At 43.3% G+C, this 22,316-nt stretch overlaps 1 protein-coding gene across 1 annotated transcript in view; it reads right to left on the reverse strand.

The window, feature by feature from the left end:
• Positions 1-22,316, reverse strand: part of LOC133564059 (serine/threonine-protein kinase Nek5-like) — a 58,874-nt gene that overhangs the window by 17,869 nt on the left and 18,689 nt on the right. Inside the window, exons 5-8 of the mRNA XM_061918139.1 lie at positions 16,175-16,258; positions 7,990-8,060; positions 7,724-7,810; positions 7,048-7,102 (exon numbers count right to left, since the gene is read on the reverse strand). Of these exons, the coding sequence (XP_061774123.1) occupies positions 7,048-7,102; positions 7,724-7,810; positions 7,990-8,060; positions 16,175-16,258 (297 nt within the window). The remainder of the gene's footprint in view (positions 1-7,047; positions 7,103-7,723; positions 7,811-7,989; positions 8,061-16,174; positions 16,259-22,316) is intronic.

A 22,316-nucleotide genomic window follows, 5' to 3' on the forward strand; every position in this document is an offset into this window, starting at 1 on the left:
GACTGCTAACCCTATGGAGCGTCACAACGGTGGAACAGGTGGAGGATGACTGCTAACCCTATGGAGCGTCACAACGGTGGAACAGGTGGAGGATGACTGCTAACCCTATGGAGCGTCACAACGGTGGAACAGGTGGAGGATGACTGCTAACCCTATGGAGCGTCACAACGGTGGAACAGGTGGAGGATGACTGCTAACCCTATGGAGCGTCACAACGGTGGAACAGGTGGAGGATGACTGCTAACCCTATGGAGCCTCACAACGGTGGAACAGGTGGAGGATGACTGCTAACCCTATGGAGCGTCACAACGGTGGAGAAGGTGGAGGATGACTGCTAACCCTATGTAGCGTCACAACGGTGGAACAGGTGGAGGATGACTGCTAACCCTATGTAGCGTCACAAGGGTGGAACAGGTGGAGGATGACTGCTAACCCTATGGAGCGTCACAACGGTGGAGAAGGTGGAGGATGACTGCTAACCCTATGTAGCGTCACAACGGTGGAACAGGTGGAGGATGACTGCTAACCCTATGGAGCGTCACAACGGTGGGACAGGTGGAGGATGACTGCTAACCCTATGGAGCGTCACAACGGTGGAACAGGTGGAGGATGACTGCTAACCCTATGGAGCGTCACAACGGTGGAACAGGTGGAGGATGACTGCTAACCCTATGGAGCCTCACAACGGTGGAACAGGTGGAGGATGACTGCTAACCCTATGGAGCGTCACAACGGTGGAGAAGGTGGAGGATGACTGCTAACCCTATGTAGCGTCACAACGGTGGAGAAGGTGGAGGATGACTGCTAACCCTATGTAGCGTCACAAGGGTGGAACAGGTGGAGGATGACTGCTAACCCTATGGAGCGTCACAACGGTGGAACAGGTGGAGGATGACTGCTAACCCTATGGAGCGTCACAACGGTGGAACAGGTGGAGGATGACTGCTAACCCTATGGAGCGTCACAACGGTGGAACAGGTGGAGGATGACTGCTAACCCTATGGAGCGTCACAACGGTGGAACAGGTGGAGGATGACTGCTAACCCTATGGAGCGTCACAACGGTGGAACAGGTGGAGGATGACTGCTAACCCTATGGAGCCTCACAACGGTGGAACAGGTGGAGGATGACTGCTAACCCTATGGAGCGTCACAACGGTGGAACAGGTGGAGGATGACTGCTAACCCTATGGAGCGTCACAACGGTGGAACAGGTGGAGGATGACTGCTAACCCTATGGAGCGTCACAACGGTGGAACAGGTGGAGGATGACTGCTAACCCTATGTAGCGTCACAACGGTGGAGAAGGTGGAGGATGACTGCTAACCCTATGGAGCGTCACAACGGTGGAACAGGTGGAGGATGACTGCTAACCCTATGGAGCGTCACAACGGTGGAACAGGTGGAGGATGACTGCTAACCCTATGGAGCGTCACAACGGTGGAGAAGGTGGAGGATGACTGCTAACCCTATGGAGCGTCACAACGGTGGAGAAGGTGGAGGATGACTGCTAACCCTATGGAGCGTCACAACGGTGGAACAGGTGGAGGATGACTGCTAACCCTATGGAGCGTCACAACGGTGGAACAGGTGGAGGATGACTGCTAACCCTATGGAGCGTCACAACGGTGGAACAGGTGGAGGATGACTGCTAACCCTATGGAGCGTCACAACGGTGGAACAGGTGGAGGATGACTGCTAACCCTATGGAGCGTCACAACGGTGGAACAGGTGGAGGATGACTGCTAACCCTATGGAGCGTCACAACGGTGGAACAGGTGGAGGATGACTGCTAACCCTATGGAGCGTCACAACGGTGGAACAGGTGGAGGATGACTGCTAACCCTATGGAGCGTCACAACGGTGGAACAGGTGGAGGATGACTGCTAACCCTATGGAGCGTCACAACGGTGGAACAGGTGGAGGATGACTGCTAACCCTATGGAGCGTCACAACGGTGGAACAGGTGGAGGATGACTGCTAACCCTATGGAGCGTCACAACGGTGGAGAAGGTGGAGGATGACTGCTAACCCTATGGAGCGTCACAACGGTGGAACAGGTGGAGGATGACTGCTAACCCTATGGAGCGTCACAACGGTGGAACAGGTGGAGGATGACTGCTAACCCTATGGAGCGTCACAACGGTGGAACAGGTGGAGGATGACTGCTAACCCTATGGAGCGTCACAACGGTGGAACAGGTGGAGGATGACTGCTAACCCTATGGAGCGTCACAACGGTGGAACAGGTGGAGGATGACTGCTAACCCTATGGAGCGTCACAACGGTGGAACAGGTGGAGGATGACTGCTAACCCTATGGAGCGTCACAACGGTGGAACAGGTGGAGGATGACTGCTAACCCTATGGAGCGTCACAACGGTGGAACAGGTGGAGGATGACTGCTAACCCTATGGAGCGTCACAACGGTGGAGAAGGTGGAGGATGACTGCTAACCCTATGGAGCGTCACAACGGTGGAACAGGTGGAGGATGACTGCTAACCCTATGGAGCGTCACAACGGTGGAACAGGTGGAGGATGACTGCTAACCCTATGGAGCGTCACAACGGTGGAACAGGTGGAGGATGACTGCTAACCCTATGGAGCGTCACAACGGTGGAACAGGTGGAGGATGACTGCTAACCCTATGGAGCGTCACAACGGTGGAACAGGTGGAGGATGACTGCTAACCCTATGTAGCGTCACAACGGTGGAGAAGGTGGAGGATGACTGCTAACCCTATGGAGCGTCACAACGGTGGAACAGGTGGAGGATGACTGCTAACCCTATGGAGCGTCACAACGGTGGAACAGGTGGAGGATGACTGCTAACCCTATGGAGCGTCACAACGGTGGAACAGGTGGAGGATGACTGCTAACCCTATGGAGCGTCACAACGGTGGAACAGGTGGAGGATGACTGCTAACCCTATGGAGGGTCACAACGGTGGAACAGGTGGAGGATGACTGCTAACCCTATGGAGCGTCACAACGGTGGAACAGGTGGAGGATGACTGCTAACCCTATGGAGCCTCACAACGGTGGAACAGGTGGAGGATGACTGCTAACCCTATGGAGCGTCACAACGGTGGAGAAGGTGGAGGATGACTGCTAACCCTATGGAGCCTCACAACGGTGGAACAGGTGGAGGATGACTGCTAACCCTATGGAGCGTCACAACGGTGGAACAGGTGGAGGATGACTGCTAACCCTATGGAGCGTCACAACGGTGGAACAGGTGGAGGATGACTGCTAACCCTATGGAGCGTCACAACGGTGGAACAGGTGGAGGATGACTGCTAACCCTATGGAGCGTCACAACGGTGGAACAGGTGGAGGATGACTGCTAACCCTATGGAGCGTCACAACGGTGGAGAAGGTGGAGGATGACTGCTAACCCTATGGAGCGTCACAACGGTGGAGAAGGTGGAGGATGACTGCTAACCCTATGGAGCGTCACAAGGGTGGAACAGGTGGAGGATGACTGCTAACCCTATGGAGCGTCACAACGGTGGAACAGGTGGAGGATGACTGCTAACCCTATGGAGCGTCACAACGGTGGAACAGGTGGAGGATGACTGCTAACCCTATGGAGCGTCACAACGGTGGAACAGGTGGAGGATGACTGCTAACCCTATGGAGCGTCACAACAGTGGAACAGGTGGAGGATGACTGCTAACCCTATGGAGCGTCACAACGGTGGAACAGGTGGAGGATGACTGCTAACCCTATGGAGCGTCACAACGGTGGAACAGGTGGAGGATGACTGCTAACCCTATGTAGCGTCACAACGGTGGAGAAGGTGGAGGATGACTGCTAACCCTATGGAGCGTCACAACGGTGGAACAGGTGGAGGATGACTGCTAACCCTATGGAGCGTCACAACGGTGGAACAGGTGGAGGATGACTGCTAACCCTATGGAGCGTCACAACGGTGGAACAGGTGGAGGATGACTGCTAACCCTATGGAGCGTCACAACGGTGGAACAGGTGGAGGATGACTGCTAACCCTATGGAGCGTCACAACGGTGGAACAGGTGGAGGATGACTGCTAACCCTATGGAGCGTCACAACGGTGGAACAGGTGGAGGATGACTGCTAACCCTATGGAGCGTCACAACGGTGGAACAGGTGGAGGATGACTGCTAACCCTATGGAGCGTCACAACGGTGGAACAGGTGGAGGATGACTGCTAACCCTATGGAGCGTCACAACGGTGGAACAGGTGGAGGATGACTGCTAACCCTATGGAGCGTCACAACGGTGGAACAGGTGGAGGATGACTGCTAACCCTATGGAGCGTCACAACGGTGGAACAGGTGGAGGATGACTGCTAACCCTATGGAGCGTCACAACGGTGGAACAGGTGGAGGATGACTGCTAACCCTATGGAGCGTCACAACGGTGGAACAGGTGGAGGATGACTGCTAACCCTATGGAGCGTCACAACGGTGGAACAGGTGGAGGATGACTGCTAACCCTATGGAGCGTCACAACGGTGGAACAGGTGGAGGATGACTGCTAACCCTATGTAGCGTCACAACGGTGGAGAAGGTGGAGGATGACTGCTAACCCTATGGAGCGTCACAACGGTGGAACAGGTGGAGTGTGACTGCTAACCCTATGGAGCGTCACAACGGTGGAACAGGTGGAGGATGACTGCTAACCCTATGGAGCGTCACAACGGTGGAACAGGTGGAGGATGACTGCTAACCCTATGGAGCGTCACAACGGTGGAACAGGTGGAGGATGACTGCTAACCCTATGGAGCCTCACAACGGTGGAACAGGTGGAGGATGACTGCTAACCCTATGGAGGGTCACAACGGTTGAACAGGTGGAGGATGACTGCTAACCCTATGGAGCGTCACAACGGTGGAACAGGTGGAGGATGACTGCTAACCCTATGGAGCCTCACAACGGTGGAACAGGTGGAGGATGACTGCTAACCCTATGGAGCGTCACAACGGTGGAGAAGGTGGAGGATGACTGCTAACCCTATGGAGCCTCACAACGGTGGAACAGGTGGAGGATGACTGCTAACCCTATGGAGCGTCACAACGGTGGAACAGGTGGAGGATGACTGCTAACCCTATGGAGCGTCACAACGGTGGAACAGGTGGAGGATGACTGCTAACCCTATGGAGCGTCACAACGGTGGAACAGGTGGAGGATGACTGCTAACCCTATGGAGCGTCACAACGGTGGAACAGGTGGAGGATGACTGCTAACCCTATGGAGCGTCACAACGGTGGAACAGGTGGAGGATGACTGCTAACCCTATGGAGCGTCACAACGGTGGAACAGGTGGAGGATGACTGCTAACCCTATGGAGCGTCACAACGGTGGAACAGGTGGAGGATGACTGCTAAACCTATGGAGCCTCACAACGGTGGAACAGGTGGAGGATGACTGCTAACCCTATGGAGCGTCACAACGGTGGAACAGGTGGAGGATGACTGCTAACCCTATGGAGCGTCACAACGGTGGAACAGGTGGAGGATGACTGCTAACCCTATGGAGCGTCACAACGGTGGAACAGGTGGAGGATGACTGCTAACCCTATGGAGCGTCACAACGGTGGAACAGGTGGAGGATGACTGCTAACCCTATGGAGCGTCACAACGGTGGAACAGGTGGAGGATGACTGCTAACCCTATGGAGCGTCACAACGGTGGAACAGGTGGAGGATGACTGCTAACCCTATGGAGCGTCACAACGGTGGAACAGGTGGAGGATGACTGCTAACCCTATGGAGCGTCACAACGGTGGAACAGGTGGAGGATGACTGCTAACCCTATGGAGCGTCACAACGGTGGAACAGGTGGAGGATGACTGCTAACCCTATGGAGCGTCACAACGGTGGAACAGGTGGAGGATGACTGCTAACCCTATGGAGCGTCACAACGGTGGAACAGGTGGAGGATGACTGCTAACCCTATGGAGCGTCACAACGGTGGAACAGGTGGAGGATGACTGCTAACCCTATGGAGCGTCACAACGGTGGAACAGGTGGAGGATGACTGCTAACCCTATGGAGCGTCACAACGGTGGAACAGGTGGAGGATGACTGCTAACCCTATGGAGCGTCACAACGGTGGAACAGGTGGAGGATGACTGCTAACCCTATGGAGCGTCACAACGGTGGAACAGGTGGAGGATGACTGCTAACCCGATGTAGCGTCACAACGGTGGAACAGGTGGAGGATGACTGCTAACCCTATGGAGCGTCACAACGGTGGAACAGGTGGAGGATGACTGCTAACCCTATGGAGCGTCACAACGGTGGAACAGGTGGAGGATGACTGCTAACCCTATGGAGCGTCACAACGGTGGAACAGGTGGAGGATGACTGCTAACCCTATGGAGCGTCACAACGGTGGAACAGGTGGAGGATGACTGCTAACCCTATGGAGCGTCACAACGGTGGAACAGGTGGAGGATGACTGCCAACCCTATGGAGCGTCACAACGGTGGAACAGGTGGAGGATGACTGCTAACCCTATGGAGCGTCACAACGGTGGAACAGGTGGAGGATGACTGCTAAACCTATGGAGCCTCACAACGGCCCGGATGGCGGATGAAGGCTGCAGCAGAAAAGGGTCCCCAGTGATCTTGGACTCCATGCCACTGGACCCTGACCCAGATCTGTCAAGGACGGTGTGGTGACCGCCTGTGCACCAGTGTCCCCTGCTTAAACTAAGTCACGCACACGCATCCTCCTTAAAGGGATACACCCCGACCAGGAGGATCGTCATACTCGCTTCAAGACCGCCGATGATGATGTGTGTACATGTGTGTGTGTGTATGTGTTTGTTACTTGTGTGTGTGAACGTATGTGTGTGTGCACGTGTGTGTAGGTGTGTGTGTACATGTGTGTACATGTGTTTGTTACTTGTGTGTGGGTACGTATGTGTTCGTACATATGTGTGTGTGTGTGTATACATAAGAGTGTGTGTACATGTCTGTGTGTATACGTTCGTGTATCTGTGTGTGTGTATATACGTAGGTGTGTGTAAGTGTGTGTGTGTGTGTGTGTGTGTGTAACTTACAGGCAGTCTGAGTGTGCACAGTTGATAGAGGACACAGCCCAGAGACCATATGTCCCTGCAGGACATTGTGATACATGAATCTACTGGCAATATCATCATCATCATCATCATTATTATGATACATGACTCTACTGGCAATATCATCATCATTATTATGATACATGATTCTACTGGCAACATCATCATCATCATTATTATGATACATGAATCTACTGGCAATATCATCATCATTATTATTATGATGATACATGAATCTACTGGCATTATCATGTCCGAACAGGACAAGCAGGAAGAAATGAATGGATGGATGGAATATTGTTATTACCATGACAGTGGGTTAGTTATATCATTAATAATATTGTTATTACCATGACAGTGGGTTAGTTATATCATTAATAATATTGTTATTACCGTGACAGTGGGTTAGTTATATCATTAATAATATTGTTATTACCATGACAGTGGGTTAGTTATATCATTAATAATATTGTTATTACCATGACAGTGGGTTAGTTATATCATTAATAATATTGTTATTACCTTGACAGTGGGTTAGTTATATCATTAATAATATTGTTATTACCGTGACAGTGGGTTAGTTATATCATTAATAATATTGTTATTACCGTGACAGTGGGTTAGTTATATCATTAATAATATTGTTATTACTACCTACGTTTTGTTGTTGTAAGGCCGACTCTCACAGATCTCTGGGGACAGGTAGTGAGGAGTCCCAACACAAGTCCTGGCAAGCTCCATGGTACTAGACACACACACACACACACACACACACACACACACACACACACACACACACACACACACACATATGCACCAGAAAATCATAAACTGTGTCTGCGTGCGTGTGTGTGTGTGTGTGTGTGTGTGTGTGTGTGTGTGTGTGTGTGTGCGTGCGTGCATGTGTGTGTGTGTGTTAATTACTTATTTAACATTCTGGCAATGCCAAAGTCTCCAAGCTTGACTTTCCTCCCTCGCTCTGTGAGGAAGATGTTCTAGAAGAGAAACAAGTAGACATGGTGAATGCACATGACATCATCACACTACACTACACTACATTACACTACACTACACTACACTACATCACACTACACTACACTACATTACACTACACTACACTACACTACATCACACTACACTACACTACATTACACTACACTACACTACATTACACTACACTACACCACACTACACTACACTAAATTACACTACACTACACTATATTACACTACACTACATTACACTACACTACATTACACTACACTACACTACATTACACTACACTACATCACACTACACTACACTACACTACACTACATTACACTACATTACATCACACTACACTACAATACATTACACTACATTACATCCCACTACAATACACTACACTACATTACATCCCACTACACTACACTACATCACACTACACTACACTACATTACACTACACTACATTACACTACACTACATCACACTACACTACACTATATTACACTACATTACACTACACTACACTACATTACACTACACTACACTACATTACACTACACTACATCACACTACATTACACTACATCACACTACACTACACTACACTACATTACACTACACTACATTACACTACACTACATCACACTACACTACACTACATCACACTACACTACACTACATCACACTACATTACATCACACTACACTACGTTACACTACATTACATCACACTACACTACACTACATTACACTACATTACATCACACTACACTACAATACATTACACTACATTACATCCCACTACAATACACTACACTACATTACATCCCACTACACTACACTACATCACACTACACTACATCACACTACACTACACTACATTACACTACACTACATCACACTACACTACACTACACTACAGTACATCACACTACACTACACTACATCACACTACATTACACTACACTACACTACACTACATTACACTACACTACATCACACTACACTACACTACACTACATTACACTACACTACATCACACTACACTACACTACACTACATTACACTACACTACACTACATCACACTACATTACACTACATCACACTACACTACATTACACTACACTACATTACACTACACTACACTACATTACACTACACTACACTACATTACACTACACTACATCACACTACACTACACTACATTACACTACACTACATCACACTACACTACACTACCTCACACTACACTACATCACACTACATTACATCACACTACACTACATTACACTACATTACATCACACTACACTACACTACATTACACTACATTACATCACACTACACTACACTACATTACACTACATTACATCACACTACACTACAATACATTACATCCCACTACAATACACTACACTACATTACACTACATTACATCCCACTACACTACACTACATCACACTACACTACATCACACTACACTACACTACATTACACTACACTACACTACACTACATTACACTACACTACACTACATTACACTACACTACATCACACTACATTACATCCCACTACACTACACTACATTACACTACATTACATCCCACTACACTACACTACACTACATTACACTACACTACATCACACTACACTACACTACATTACATCCCACTACACTACACTACATTACACTACACTACATCACACTACACTACATTAGACTACATTACATCCCACTACACTACACTACATCACACTACACTACATCACACTACACTACATCACACTACACTACACTACATTACACTACACTACATCACACTACACTACATCACACTACACTACATCACACTACATTACATCCCACTACACTACACTACACTACATTACACTACACTACATCACACTACACTACACTACATTACATCCCACTACACTACACTACATTACACTACACTACATCACACTACACTACATTAGACTACATTACATCCCACTACACTACACTACATTACACTACATTACATCCCACTACACTACACTACACTACATTACACTACACTACATCACACTACACTACACTACATTACACTACACTACATCACACTACACTACACTACATTACACTACATTACATCCCACTACACTACACTACATCACACTACATTACATCCCACTACACTACACTACATCACACTACACTACATCACACTACACTACACTACATTACATCCCACTACACTACACTATACTACACTACATCACACTACACTACATTACACTACACCACACTACATCACACTACACTACATCACACTACATTACATCACACTACACTACACTACACTACATTACACCACACTACACTACACTACACAACATTACACTACATTGCACTACATTACATCACACTACACTACACTACATTACACTACATTACATCCCACTACACTACACTACATTACACTACATTACATCCCACTACACTACACTACATCACACTACACTACATCACACTACACTACACTACATTACACTACACTACATCACACTACACTACACTACATTACACTACATTACATCCCACTACACTACACTACATTACACTACATCACACTACACTACATTACACTACACCACACTACACTACATCACACTACATTACATCCCACTACACTACACTACATTACACTACATTACATCCCACTACACTACACTACATCACACTACACTACATTACACTACACCACACTACACTACACTACACTACACTACATTACACTAAACTACACTACACTACATTATACTTGTCACCGACGTCCCACTGGGTCATCATTGTCACCGACGTCCCACTGGGTGTGAGTTTTCCTTGCCCTTATGTGGGCCTACCGAGGATGTCGTTGTGGTTTGTGCAGCCCTTTGAGACACTTGTGATTTAGGGCTATATAAGTAAACATTGATTGATTGATTGATACTACACTACACTACATTATATTACACTACATTACATTATACTACACTACACTACATTATACTACACTACACTATATATTACACTACACTATATTACATTGCACTCTATAACATTACACTATATTATAATATAGTGTAGTGTATATTATAATATAGTGTAGTGTATATTATAATATAGTGAAGTGTAATGTAGTGTAGTGTTATAGAGTGCAGTGTAATACAGTGTAGTGTAATAGTGTAGTGTAATGTAGTGTAGTGTTAGTAGTTTAGTGTTATAGATTGCAGTGTAATATAGTGTAGTGTAGTGTAATATAGTGTAGTGTAGTGTAATATAGTGTAGTGTAATGTGGTGCAGTGTTATAGAGTGCAGTGTAGTGTAATATAGTGTAGTGTAGTGTAATATAGTGTAGTGTAGTGTAGTGTTATAGAGTGCAGTGTAATATATAGTGTAGTGTAGTGTTATAGAGTGCAGTGTAATATATAGTGTAGTGTAATATAGTGTACTGTTATAGAGTGCAGTGTAATATAGTGTAGTGTAATGTAGTGTAGTGTTATAGAGTGCAGTGTAATATATAGTGTAGTGTAATATAGTGTACTGTTATAGAGTGCAGTGTAATATAGTGTAGTGTAATGTAGTGTAGTGTTATAGAGTGCAGTGTAATATATAGTGTAGTGTAGTGCAGTGTAATATAGTGTAGTGTAATATAGTGTACTGTTATAGAGTGCAGTGTAATATAGTGTAGTGTAATGTAGTGTAATGTAATGTAGTGTAATGTTATAGAGTGCAGTGTAATATATAGTGTAGTGTAGTGTAGTGTAGTGTAGAGTAATATAGTGTGGTGTAATATAGTGTAGTGTTATAGAGTGCAGTGTAATATATAGTGTAGGGTAGTGTAATATAGTGTAGTGTTATAGAGTGCAGTGCAATATATAGTGTAGTGTAGTGTAGTGTAATATAGTGTAGTGTTATAGAGTGCAGTGTAATATATAGTGTAGTGTAGTGTAGTGTAGTGTAATATAGTGTAGTGTTATAGAGTGCAGTGTAATATATAGTGTAGTGTAGTGTAGTGTAGTGTAATATAGTGTGGTGTAATATAGTGTAGTGTTATAGAGTGCAGTGTAATATATAGTGTAGTGTAGTGTAGTGTAATGTAATATAGTGTAGTGTATACACTACACTATATTATACTACACTACACTATATATTACACTTAGGGATGATGTTTGAAACCGGTTTTCCCGGTTGTTCGATAAGAAAAGAACCGATTCTTTCAACTCGAATCCCTTTTTAAAAATCGGTTCCCGTTATCGAGGCCACTATAGTAAAGAAAGAGACTTGGTTCTTTATTCAAATCCCTGCGAACGAATCCCATCCCACAGGAAATTCCCTGTTGGACGTCCCAGGAAATGACGTAGCTCAGTCATTAGGTGGCAGATACAGAAAGCAGCAAAAATAATGGACTGGAAAAAAACGCCTCATGGCACGGCTTCATTTTACAAAAAAATACGACGAGGAAACGGAAATATGAAATTATTGCCAGGCTTCGCTTTCATGTAAGCGGGAAAGATGTTCAGGCCGCACATAACCCTGAACGTTGGAGAACCGTGGCGTGTTTTGGACACGTGGAGAAGCAGCGACATAGATGATGAAGCACGCCCCTCTTCCTCTGCTTCAGCCTGCAGTCCCACTTCCAGTCGTAGTGCCGCTGAGTATCTAACCTCAACTCTTGCCAATTCATTTCCATATTTGCTCACTTGCAGCCTTTATATGATGTATTCATCAAGCATCAATCAATCAATCAATGTTTATTTATATAGCCCCAAATCACAAATGTCTCAAAGGACTGCACAAATCATTACGACTACAACATCCTCGGAAGAACCCACAAAACGGCAAGGAAAACTCACACCCAGTGGGCAGGGAGAATTCACATCCAGTGGGACGCCAGTGACAATGCTGACTATGAGAAACCTTGGAGAGGACCTCAGATGTGGGCAACCCCCCCCCCCCCCCTCTAGCATGTGAATATGATGTATGATGTATTCATCAAGCATGTGTATATGATATATGATGTATTCATCAAGCATGTGTATATGATATATGATGTATTCATCAAGCATGTGTATATGATATATGATGTATTCATCAAGCATGTGTATATGATATATGATGTATTCATCAAGCATGTGTATATGATATATGATGTATTCATCAAGCATGTGTATATGATATATGATGTAATCATCAAGCATGTGTATATGATGTATGATGTATTCATCAAGCATGTGTATATGATATATGATGTAATCATCAAGCATGTGTATATGATATATGATGTATTCATCAAGCATGTGTATATGATATATGATGTATTCATCAAGCATGTGTATATGATATATGATGTATTCATCAAGCATGTGTATATGATATATGATGTATTCATCAAGCATGTGTATATGATATATGATGTAATCATCAAGCATGTGTATATGATGTATGATGTATTCATCAAGCATGTGTATATGATATATGATGTATTCATCAAGCATGTGTATATGATATATGATGTAATCATCAAGCATGTGTATATGATGTATGATGTATTCATCAAGCATGTGTATATGATATATGATGTAATCATCAAGCATGTGTATATGATGTAATCATCAAGCATGTGTATGATATATGATGTATTCATCAAGCAAGTGTATATGATATATGATGTATTCATCAAGCATGTGTATATGATATATGATGTATTCATCAAGCAAGTGTATATGATATATGATGTATTCATCAAGCATGTGTATATGATATATGATGTATTCATCAAGCATGTGTATATGATATATGATGTAATCATCAAGCATGTGTATATGATATATGATGTATTCATCAAGCATGTGTATATGATATATGATGTATTCATCAAGCATGTGTATATGATGTATGATGTATTCATCAAGCATGTGTATATGATATATGATGTATTCATCAAGCATGTGTATATGATATATGATGTATTCATCAAGCATGTGTATATGATATATGATGTATTCATCAAGCATGTGTATATGATGTAATCATCAAGCATGTGTATGATATATGATGTATTCATCAAGCATGTGTATATGATATATGATGTATTCATCAAGCATGTGTATATGACATATGATGTAATCATCAAGCATGTGTATATGATATATGATGTATTCATCAAGCATGTGTATATGATATATGATGTAATCATCAAGCATGTGTATATGATATATGATGTATTCATCAAGCATGTGTATATGATATATGATGTAATCATCAAGCATGTGTATATGATGTATTCATCAAGCATGTGTATATGATGTATTCATCAAGCATGTGTATATGATATATGATGTATTCATCAAGCATGTGTATATGATGTATTCATCAAGCATGTGTATATGATATATGATGTATTCATCAAGCATGTGTATATTATATATGATGTATTCATCAAGCATGTGTATATGATATATGATGTATTCATCAAGCATGTGTATATGATATATGATGTATTCATCAAGCATGTGTATATGATATATGATGTATTCATCAAGCATGTGTATATGATATATGATGTATTCATCAAGCATGTGTATATGATATATGATGTAATCATCAAGCATGTGTATATGATATATGATGTAATAATCAAGCATGTCTATATGATATATGATGTAATCATCAAGCATGTGTATATGATATATGATGTATTCATCAAGCATGTGTATATCATATATTATGTATTCATCAAGAATGTGTATATGATGTGTGATGTATTCATCAAGCATGTGTATGTATGATCATACACATGCTTGATGAATACATCATACATCAAGCATGTGTATGATGTATGATGTATTCATCAAGCATGTGTATATGATGTATGATGTATTCATCAAGCATGTGTATATGATATATGATGTATTCATCAAGCATGTGTATATGATATATGATGTATTCATCAAGCATGTGTGTATGATGTATGATGTATTCATCAAGCTTGTGTATATGATATATGATGTATTCATCAAGCATGTGTATATGATATATGATGTATTCATCAAGCATGTGAATATGATATATGATGTATTCATCAAGCATGTGTATATGATATATGATGTATTCATCAAGCATGTGTATATGATGTATGATGTATTCATCAAGGATGTGGATGTGATATATGATGTATTCATCGAGCATGTGTATATGATGTATTCATCAAGCATGTGTATATGATATATGATGTATTCATCAAGCATGTGTATATGATGTATTCATCAAGCATGTGTATATGATGTATGATGTATTCATCAAGCATGTGTATATGATATATGATGTATGCATCAAGCATGTATATGATGTATTCATCAAGCATATATATATATTTTGGGAGAACATTGGCACTGTAACACAACATAAACACAAAAGAACAAATACCCAGAATCCCATGCATCCCACTCTTCCGTGCTACATTATACACCATGCTAGCACCAAATCCCCCCACCCTCTCCGTGCGTCAGTTGAGATGGGCGGGGTCGGAGGGGGCAAGGGTTGGTGCTAATGTAGCCCAGAAGAGTAGGGATGCATGGGATTCTGGGTATTTGTTATTGTGTGTTTATGTTGTGTTACAGTGCCGATGTTCTCCCAAAAAGTCTTTGTCATTCTTGTTTGGTGTGGGTTCACAGTGTAGCGCATATTAGTAAGAGTGTTAAAGTTGATTATATTACAACTCTCAGTGTAACCTGTATGGCAGTTGACTAAGTAGGCAGTAATTTTCGTGTGTTAGCAGGGGCTAAATTTAAAATGTAACTAGTCAACATGCAGATTACATGATGTAAAAGCGGGCGCGACGACACGCAGTAGAGGAGGTTAAAGACAGTGCCATCACTGCACACCCTCAGTATTGAAGTATAAGTGGTTATTCCAGGGTGATTTCTGAGAGGCACTAAAATCCGGGGAAACCTCACGGAATAGTCGTTGGGGTCGGTAATTTAGCAGCTGAGCCACATCAGAGTGATGCGGCTCCGGAGCCGCGGGTTGCCGACCCCTGCTTTAGAGGGTCATGGAAGAAGACTTTTGGTCCAACAGAGTTGTGATCTTACGTACCTGACTTTTAATGTCTCTGTGCAGGATCTTTCTGTCATGGATGTGTTTGAGGCCCAGGCAGATCTGAACAAACCAATCCAGTACCTGAACAAGAAAATGGTTGTATTTAGTCTTTGTTTCTCACAACTCTGACACTGCACGGCATCAGCTGTTGTAATTCTTCTTTCAGCAATTTGTACGTTAAACATGCTTAAAGCAATCCAAAGTAAATCGATAGATGCTAAGCAATCTAAATATAGATATTAAATAGCTTAAGGTAACAAGGCGAATTAGTGGAATATCTGATAACATCAATCAATCAATCAATGTTTATTTATATAGCCCCAAATCACAAATGTCTCAAAGGACTGCACAAATCATTACGACTACAACATCCTCGGAAGAACCCACAAAACATATCCACAATGAATTCATTACTTTTACAGCAAGTGTAAAAAAGAGCTGTACTCTCGACATTCCTTGTATGCAGAGTATATCACATAATTATATATATATATATATATATATAATTATATATAATTATACATTCATCGCAATAGTAGTACATAACATACATACAATACACTTCATGCCAATTGCTTTTATAAAGCATTCATTTGTTTAGTAACACAACATCTTCCCCTGAAGTATGTCAACAAAAGGTGTCCATAGTGCTGCCTGTTTAGTAACACAACATCTTCCCCTGAAGTATGTCAACAAAAGGTGTCCATAGTGCTGCCTGTTTAGTAACACAACATCTTCCCCTGAAGTATGTCAACAAAAGGTGTCCATAGTGCTGCCTGTTTAGTAACACAACATCTTCCCCTGAAGTATGTCAACAAAAGGTGTCCATAGTGCTGCCTGTTTAGTAACACAACATCTTCCCCTGAAGTATGTCAACAAAAGGTGTCCATAGTGCTGCCTGTTTAGTAACACAACATCTTCCCCTGAAGTATGTCAACAAAAGGTGTCCATAGTGCTGCCTGTTTAGTAACACAACATTTTCCCCTAAAGTATGTCAACAAAAGGTGTCCATAGTGCTGCCTGTTTGGTAACACAACATCTTCCCCTGAAGTATGTCAACAAAAGGTGTCCATAGTGCTGCCTGTTTGGTAACACAACATCTTCCCCTGAAGTATGTGAACAAAAGGTGTCCATAGTGCTGCCTGTTTAGTAACACAACATCTTCCCTTGAAGTATGTCAACAAAAGGTGTCCATAGTGCTGCCTGTTTAGTAACACAACATCTTCCCCTGAAGTATGTCAACAAAAGGTGTCCATAGTGCTGCCTGTTTAGTAACACAACATCTTCCCCTGAAGTATGTCAACAAAAGGTGTCCATAGTGCTGCCTGTTTAGTAACACAACATCTTCCCCTGAAGTATGTCAACAAAAGGTGTCCATAGTGCTGCATGTTTAGTAACACAACATCTTCCCCTGAAGTATGTCAACAAAAGGTGTCCATAGTGCTGCCTGTTTAGTAACACAAAATCTTCCCCTGAAGTATGTCAACAAAAGGTGTCCATAGTGCTGCCTGTTTAGTAACACAACATCTTCCCCTGAAGTATGTCAACAAAAGGTGTCCATAGTGCTGCCTGTTTAGTAACACAACATCTTCCCCTGAAGTATGTCAACAAAAGGTGTCCATAGTGCTGCCTGTTTAGTAACACAACATCTTCCCCTGAAGTATGTCAACAAAAGGTGTCCATAGTGCTGCCTGTTTAGTAACACAACATCTTCCCCTGAAGTATGTCAACAAAAGGTGTCCATAGTGCTGCCTGTTTAGTAACACAACATCTTCCCTGAAGTATGTCAACAAAAGGTGTCCATAGTGCTGCCTGTTTGGTAACACAACATCTTCCCCTGAAGTATGTCAACAAAAGGTGTCCATAGTGCTGCCTGTTTGGTAACACAACATCTTCCCCTGAAGTATGTCAACAAAAGGTGTCCATAGTGCTGCCTGTTTAGTAACACAACATCTTCCCCTGAAGTATGTCAACAAAAGGTGTCCATAGTGCTGCCTGTTTGGTAACACAACATCTTCCCCTGAAGTATGTCAACAAAAGGTGTCCATAGTGCTGCCTGTTTAGTAACACAACATCTTCCCCTGAAGTATGTCAACAAAAGGTGTCCATAGTGCTGCCTGTTTAGTAACACAACATCTTCCCCTGAAGTATGTCAACAAAAGGTGTCCATAGTGCTGCCTGTTTGGTAACACAACATCTTCCCCTGAAGTATGTCAACAAAAGGTGTCCATAGTGCTGCCTGTTTAGTAACACAACATCTTCCCCTGAAGTATGTCAACAAAAGGTGTCCATAGTGCTGCCTGTTTAGTAACACAACATCTTCCCCTGAAGTATGTCAACAAAAGGTGTCCATAGTGCTGCCTGTTTGGTAACACAACATCTTCCCCTGAAGTATGTCAACAAAAGGTGTCCATAGTGCTGCCTGTTTAGTAACACAACATCTTCCCCTGAAGTATGTCAACAAAAGGTGTCCATAGTGCTGCCTGTTTGGTAACACAACATCTTCCCCTGAAGTATGTCAACAAAAGGTGTCCATAGTGCTGCCTGTTTGGTAACACAACATCTTCCCCTGAAGTATGTCAACAAAAGGTGTCCATAGTGCTGCCTGTTTAGTAACACAACATCTTCCCCTGAAGTATGTCAACAAAAGGTGTCCATAGTGCTGCCTGTTTGGTAACACAACATCTTCCCCTGAAGTATGTCAACAAAAGGTGTCCATAGTGCTGCCTGTTTAGTAACACAACATCTTCCCCTGAAGTATGTCAACAAAAGGTGTCCATAGTGCTGCCTGTTTAGTAACACAACATCTTCCCCTGAAGTATGTCAACAAAAGGTGTCCATAGTGCTGCCTGTTTAGTAACACGACATCTTCCCCTGAAGTATGTCAACAAAAGGTGTCCATAGTGCTGCCTGTTTAGTAACACAACATCTTCCCCTGAAGTATGTCAACAAAAGGTGTCCATAGTGCTGCCTGTTTAGTAACACAACATCTTCCCCTGAAGTATGTCAACAAAAGGTGTCCATAGTGCTGCCTGTTTAGTAACACAACATCTTCCCCTGAAGTATGTCAACAAAAGGTGTCCATAGTGCTGCCTGTTTAGTAACACAACATCTTCCCCTGAAGTATGTCAACAAAAGGTGTCCATAGTGCTGCCTGTTTAGTAACACAACATCTTCCTCTGAAGTATGTCAACAAAAGGTGTCCATAGTGCTGCCTGTTTAGTAACACAACATCTTCCCCTAAAGTATGTCAACAAAAGGTGTCCATAGTGCTGCCTGTTTGGTAACACAACATCTTCCCCTGAAGTATGTCAACAAAAGGTGTCCATAGTGCTGCCTGTTTGGTAACACAACATCTTCCCCTGAAGTATGTGAACAAAAGGTGTCCATAGTGCTGCCTGTTTAGTAACACAACATCTTCCCCTGAAGTATGTCAACAAAAGGTGTCCATAGTGCTGCCTGTTTAGTAACACAACATCTTCCCCTGAAGTATGTCAACAAAAGGTGTCCATAGTGCTGCCTGTTTAGTAACACAACATCTTCCCCTGAAGTATGTCAACAAAAGGTGTCCATAGTGCTGCATGTTTAGTAACACAACATCTTCCCCTGAAGTATGTCAACAAAAGGTGTCCATAGTGCTGCCTGTTTAGTAACACAACATCTTCCCCTGAAGTATGTCAACAAAAGGTGTCCATAGTGCTGCCTGTTTAGTAACACAACATCTTCCCCTGAAGTATGTCAACAAAAGGTGTCCATAGTGCTGCATGTTTAGTAACACAACATCTTCCCCTGAAGTATGTCAACAAAAGGTGTCCATAGTGCTGCCTGTTTAGTAACACAACATCTTCCCCTGAAGTATGTCAACAAAAGGTGTCCATAGTGCTGCCTGTTTAGTAACACAACATCTTCCCCTGAAGTATGTCAACAAAAGGTGTCCATAGTGCTGCCTGTTTAGTAACACAAAATCTTCCCCTGAAGTATGTCAACAAAAGGTGTCCATAGTGCTGCCTGTTTAGTAACACAACATCTTCCCCTGAAGTATGTCAACAAAAGGTGTCCATAGTGCTGCCTGTTTAGTAACACAACATCTTCCCCTGAAGTATGTCAACAAAAGGTGTCCATAGTGCTGCCTGTTTAGTAACACAACATCTTCCCCTGAAGTATGTCAACAAAAGGTGTCCATAGTGCTGCCTGTTTAGTAACACAACATCTTCCCCTGAAGTATGTCAGCAAAAGGTGTCCATAGTGCTGCCTGTTTAGTAACACAACATCTTCCCCTGAAGTATGTCAACAAAAGGTGTCCATAGTGCTGCCTGTTTAGTAACACAACATCTTCCCCTGAAGTATGTCAACAAAAGGTGTCCATAGTGCTGCCTGTTTAGTAACACAACATCTTCCCCTGAAGTATGTCAACAAAAGGTGTCCATAGTGCTGCCTGTTTGGTAACACAACATCTTCCCCTGAAGTATGTCAACAAAAGGTGTCCATAGTGCTGCCTGTTTAGTAACACAACATCTTCCCCTGAAGTATGTCAACAAAAGGTGTCCATAGTGCTGCCTGTTTAGTAACACAACATCTTCCCCTGAAGTATGTCAACAAAAGGTGTCCATAGTGCTGCCTGTTTAGTAACACAACATCTTCCCCTGAAGTATGTCAACAAAAGGTGTCCATAGTGCTGCCTGTTTGGTAACACAACATCTTCCCCTGAAGTATGTCAACAAAAGGTGTCCATAGTGCTGCCTGTTTAGTAACACAACATCTTCCCCTGAAGTATGTCAACAAAAGGTGTCCATAGTGCTGCCTGTTTAGTAACACAACATCTTCCCCTGAAGTATGTCAACAAAAGGTGTCCATAGTGCTGCCTGTTTAGTAACACAACATCTTCCCCTGAAGTATGTCAACAAAAGGTGTCCATAGTGCTGCCTGTTTAGTAACACAACATCTTCCCCTGAAGTATGTCAACAAAAGGTGTCCATAGTGCTGCCTGTTTAGTAACACAACATCTTCCCCTGAAGTATGTCAACAAAAGGTGTCCATAGTGCTGCCTGTTTAGTAACACAACATCTTCCCCTGAAGTATGTCAACAAAAGGTGTCCATAGTGCTGCCTGTTTAGTAACACAACATCTTCCCCTGAAGTATGTCAACAAAAGGTGTCCATAGTGCTGCCTGTTTAGTAACACAACATCTTCCCCTGAAGTATGTCAACAAAAGGTGTCCATAGTGCTGCCTGTTTAGTAACACAACATCTTCCCCTGAAGTATGTCAACAAAAGGTGTCCATAGTGCTGCCTGTTTGGTAACACAACATCTTCCCCTGAAGTATGTCAACAAAAGGTGTCCATAGTGCTGCCTGTTTAGTAACACAACATCTTCCCCTGAAGTATGTCAACAAAAGGTGTCCATAGTGCTGCCTGTTTAGTAACACAACATCTTCCCCTGAAGTATGTCAACAAAAGGTGTCCATAGTGCTGCCTGTTTAGTAACACAACATCTTCCCCTGAAGTATGTCAACAAAAGGTGTCCATAGTGCTGCCTGTTTGGTAACACAACATCTTCCCCTGAAGTATGTCAACAAAAGGTGTCCATAGTGCTGCCTGTTTAGTAACACAACATCTTCCCCTGAAGTATGTCAACAAAAGGTGTCCATAGTGCTGCCTGTTTAGTAACACAACATCTTCCCCTGAAGTATGTCAACAAAAGGTGTCCATAGTGCTGCCTGTTTAGTAACACAACATCTTCCCCTGAAGTATGTCAACAAAAGGTGTCCATAGTGCTGCATGTTTAGTAACACAACATCTTCCCCTGAAGTATGTCAACAAAAGGTGTCCATAGTGCTGCCTGTTTAGTAACACAAAATCTTCCCCTGAAGTATGTCAACAAAAGGTGTCCATAGTGCTGCCTGTTTAGTAACACAACATCTTCCCCTGAAGTATGTCAACAAAAGGTGTCCATAGTGCTGCCTGTTTAGTAACACAACATCTTCCCCTGAAGTATGTCAACAAAAGGTGTCCATAGTGCTGCCTGTTTAGTAACACAACATCTTCCCCTGAAGTATGTCAACAAAAGGTGTCCATAGTGCTGCCTGTTTAGTAACACAACATCTTCCCCTAAAGTATGTCAACAAAAGGTGTCCATAGTG

Source organism: Nerophis ophidion, linkage group LG13 (genome assembly GCF_033978795.1).
Source record: "Nerophis ophidion isolate RoL-2023_Sa linkage group LG13, RoL_Noph_v1.0, whole genome shotgun sequence".
Classification (NCBI taxonomy): domain Eukaryota; kingdom Metazoa; phylum Chordata; class Actinopteri; order Syngnathiformes; family Syngnathidae; genus Nerophis; species Nerophis ophidion.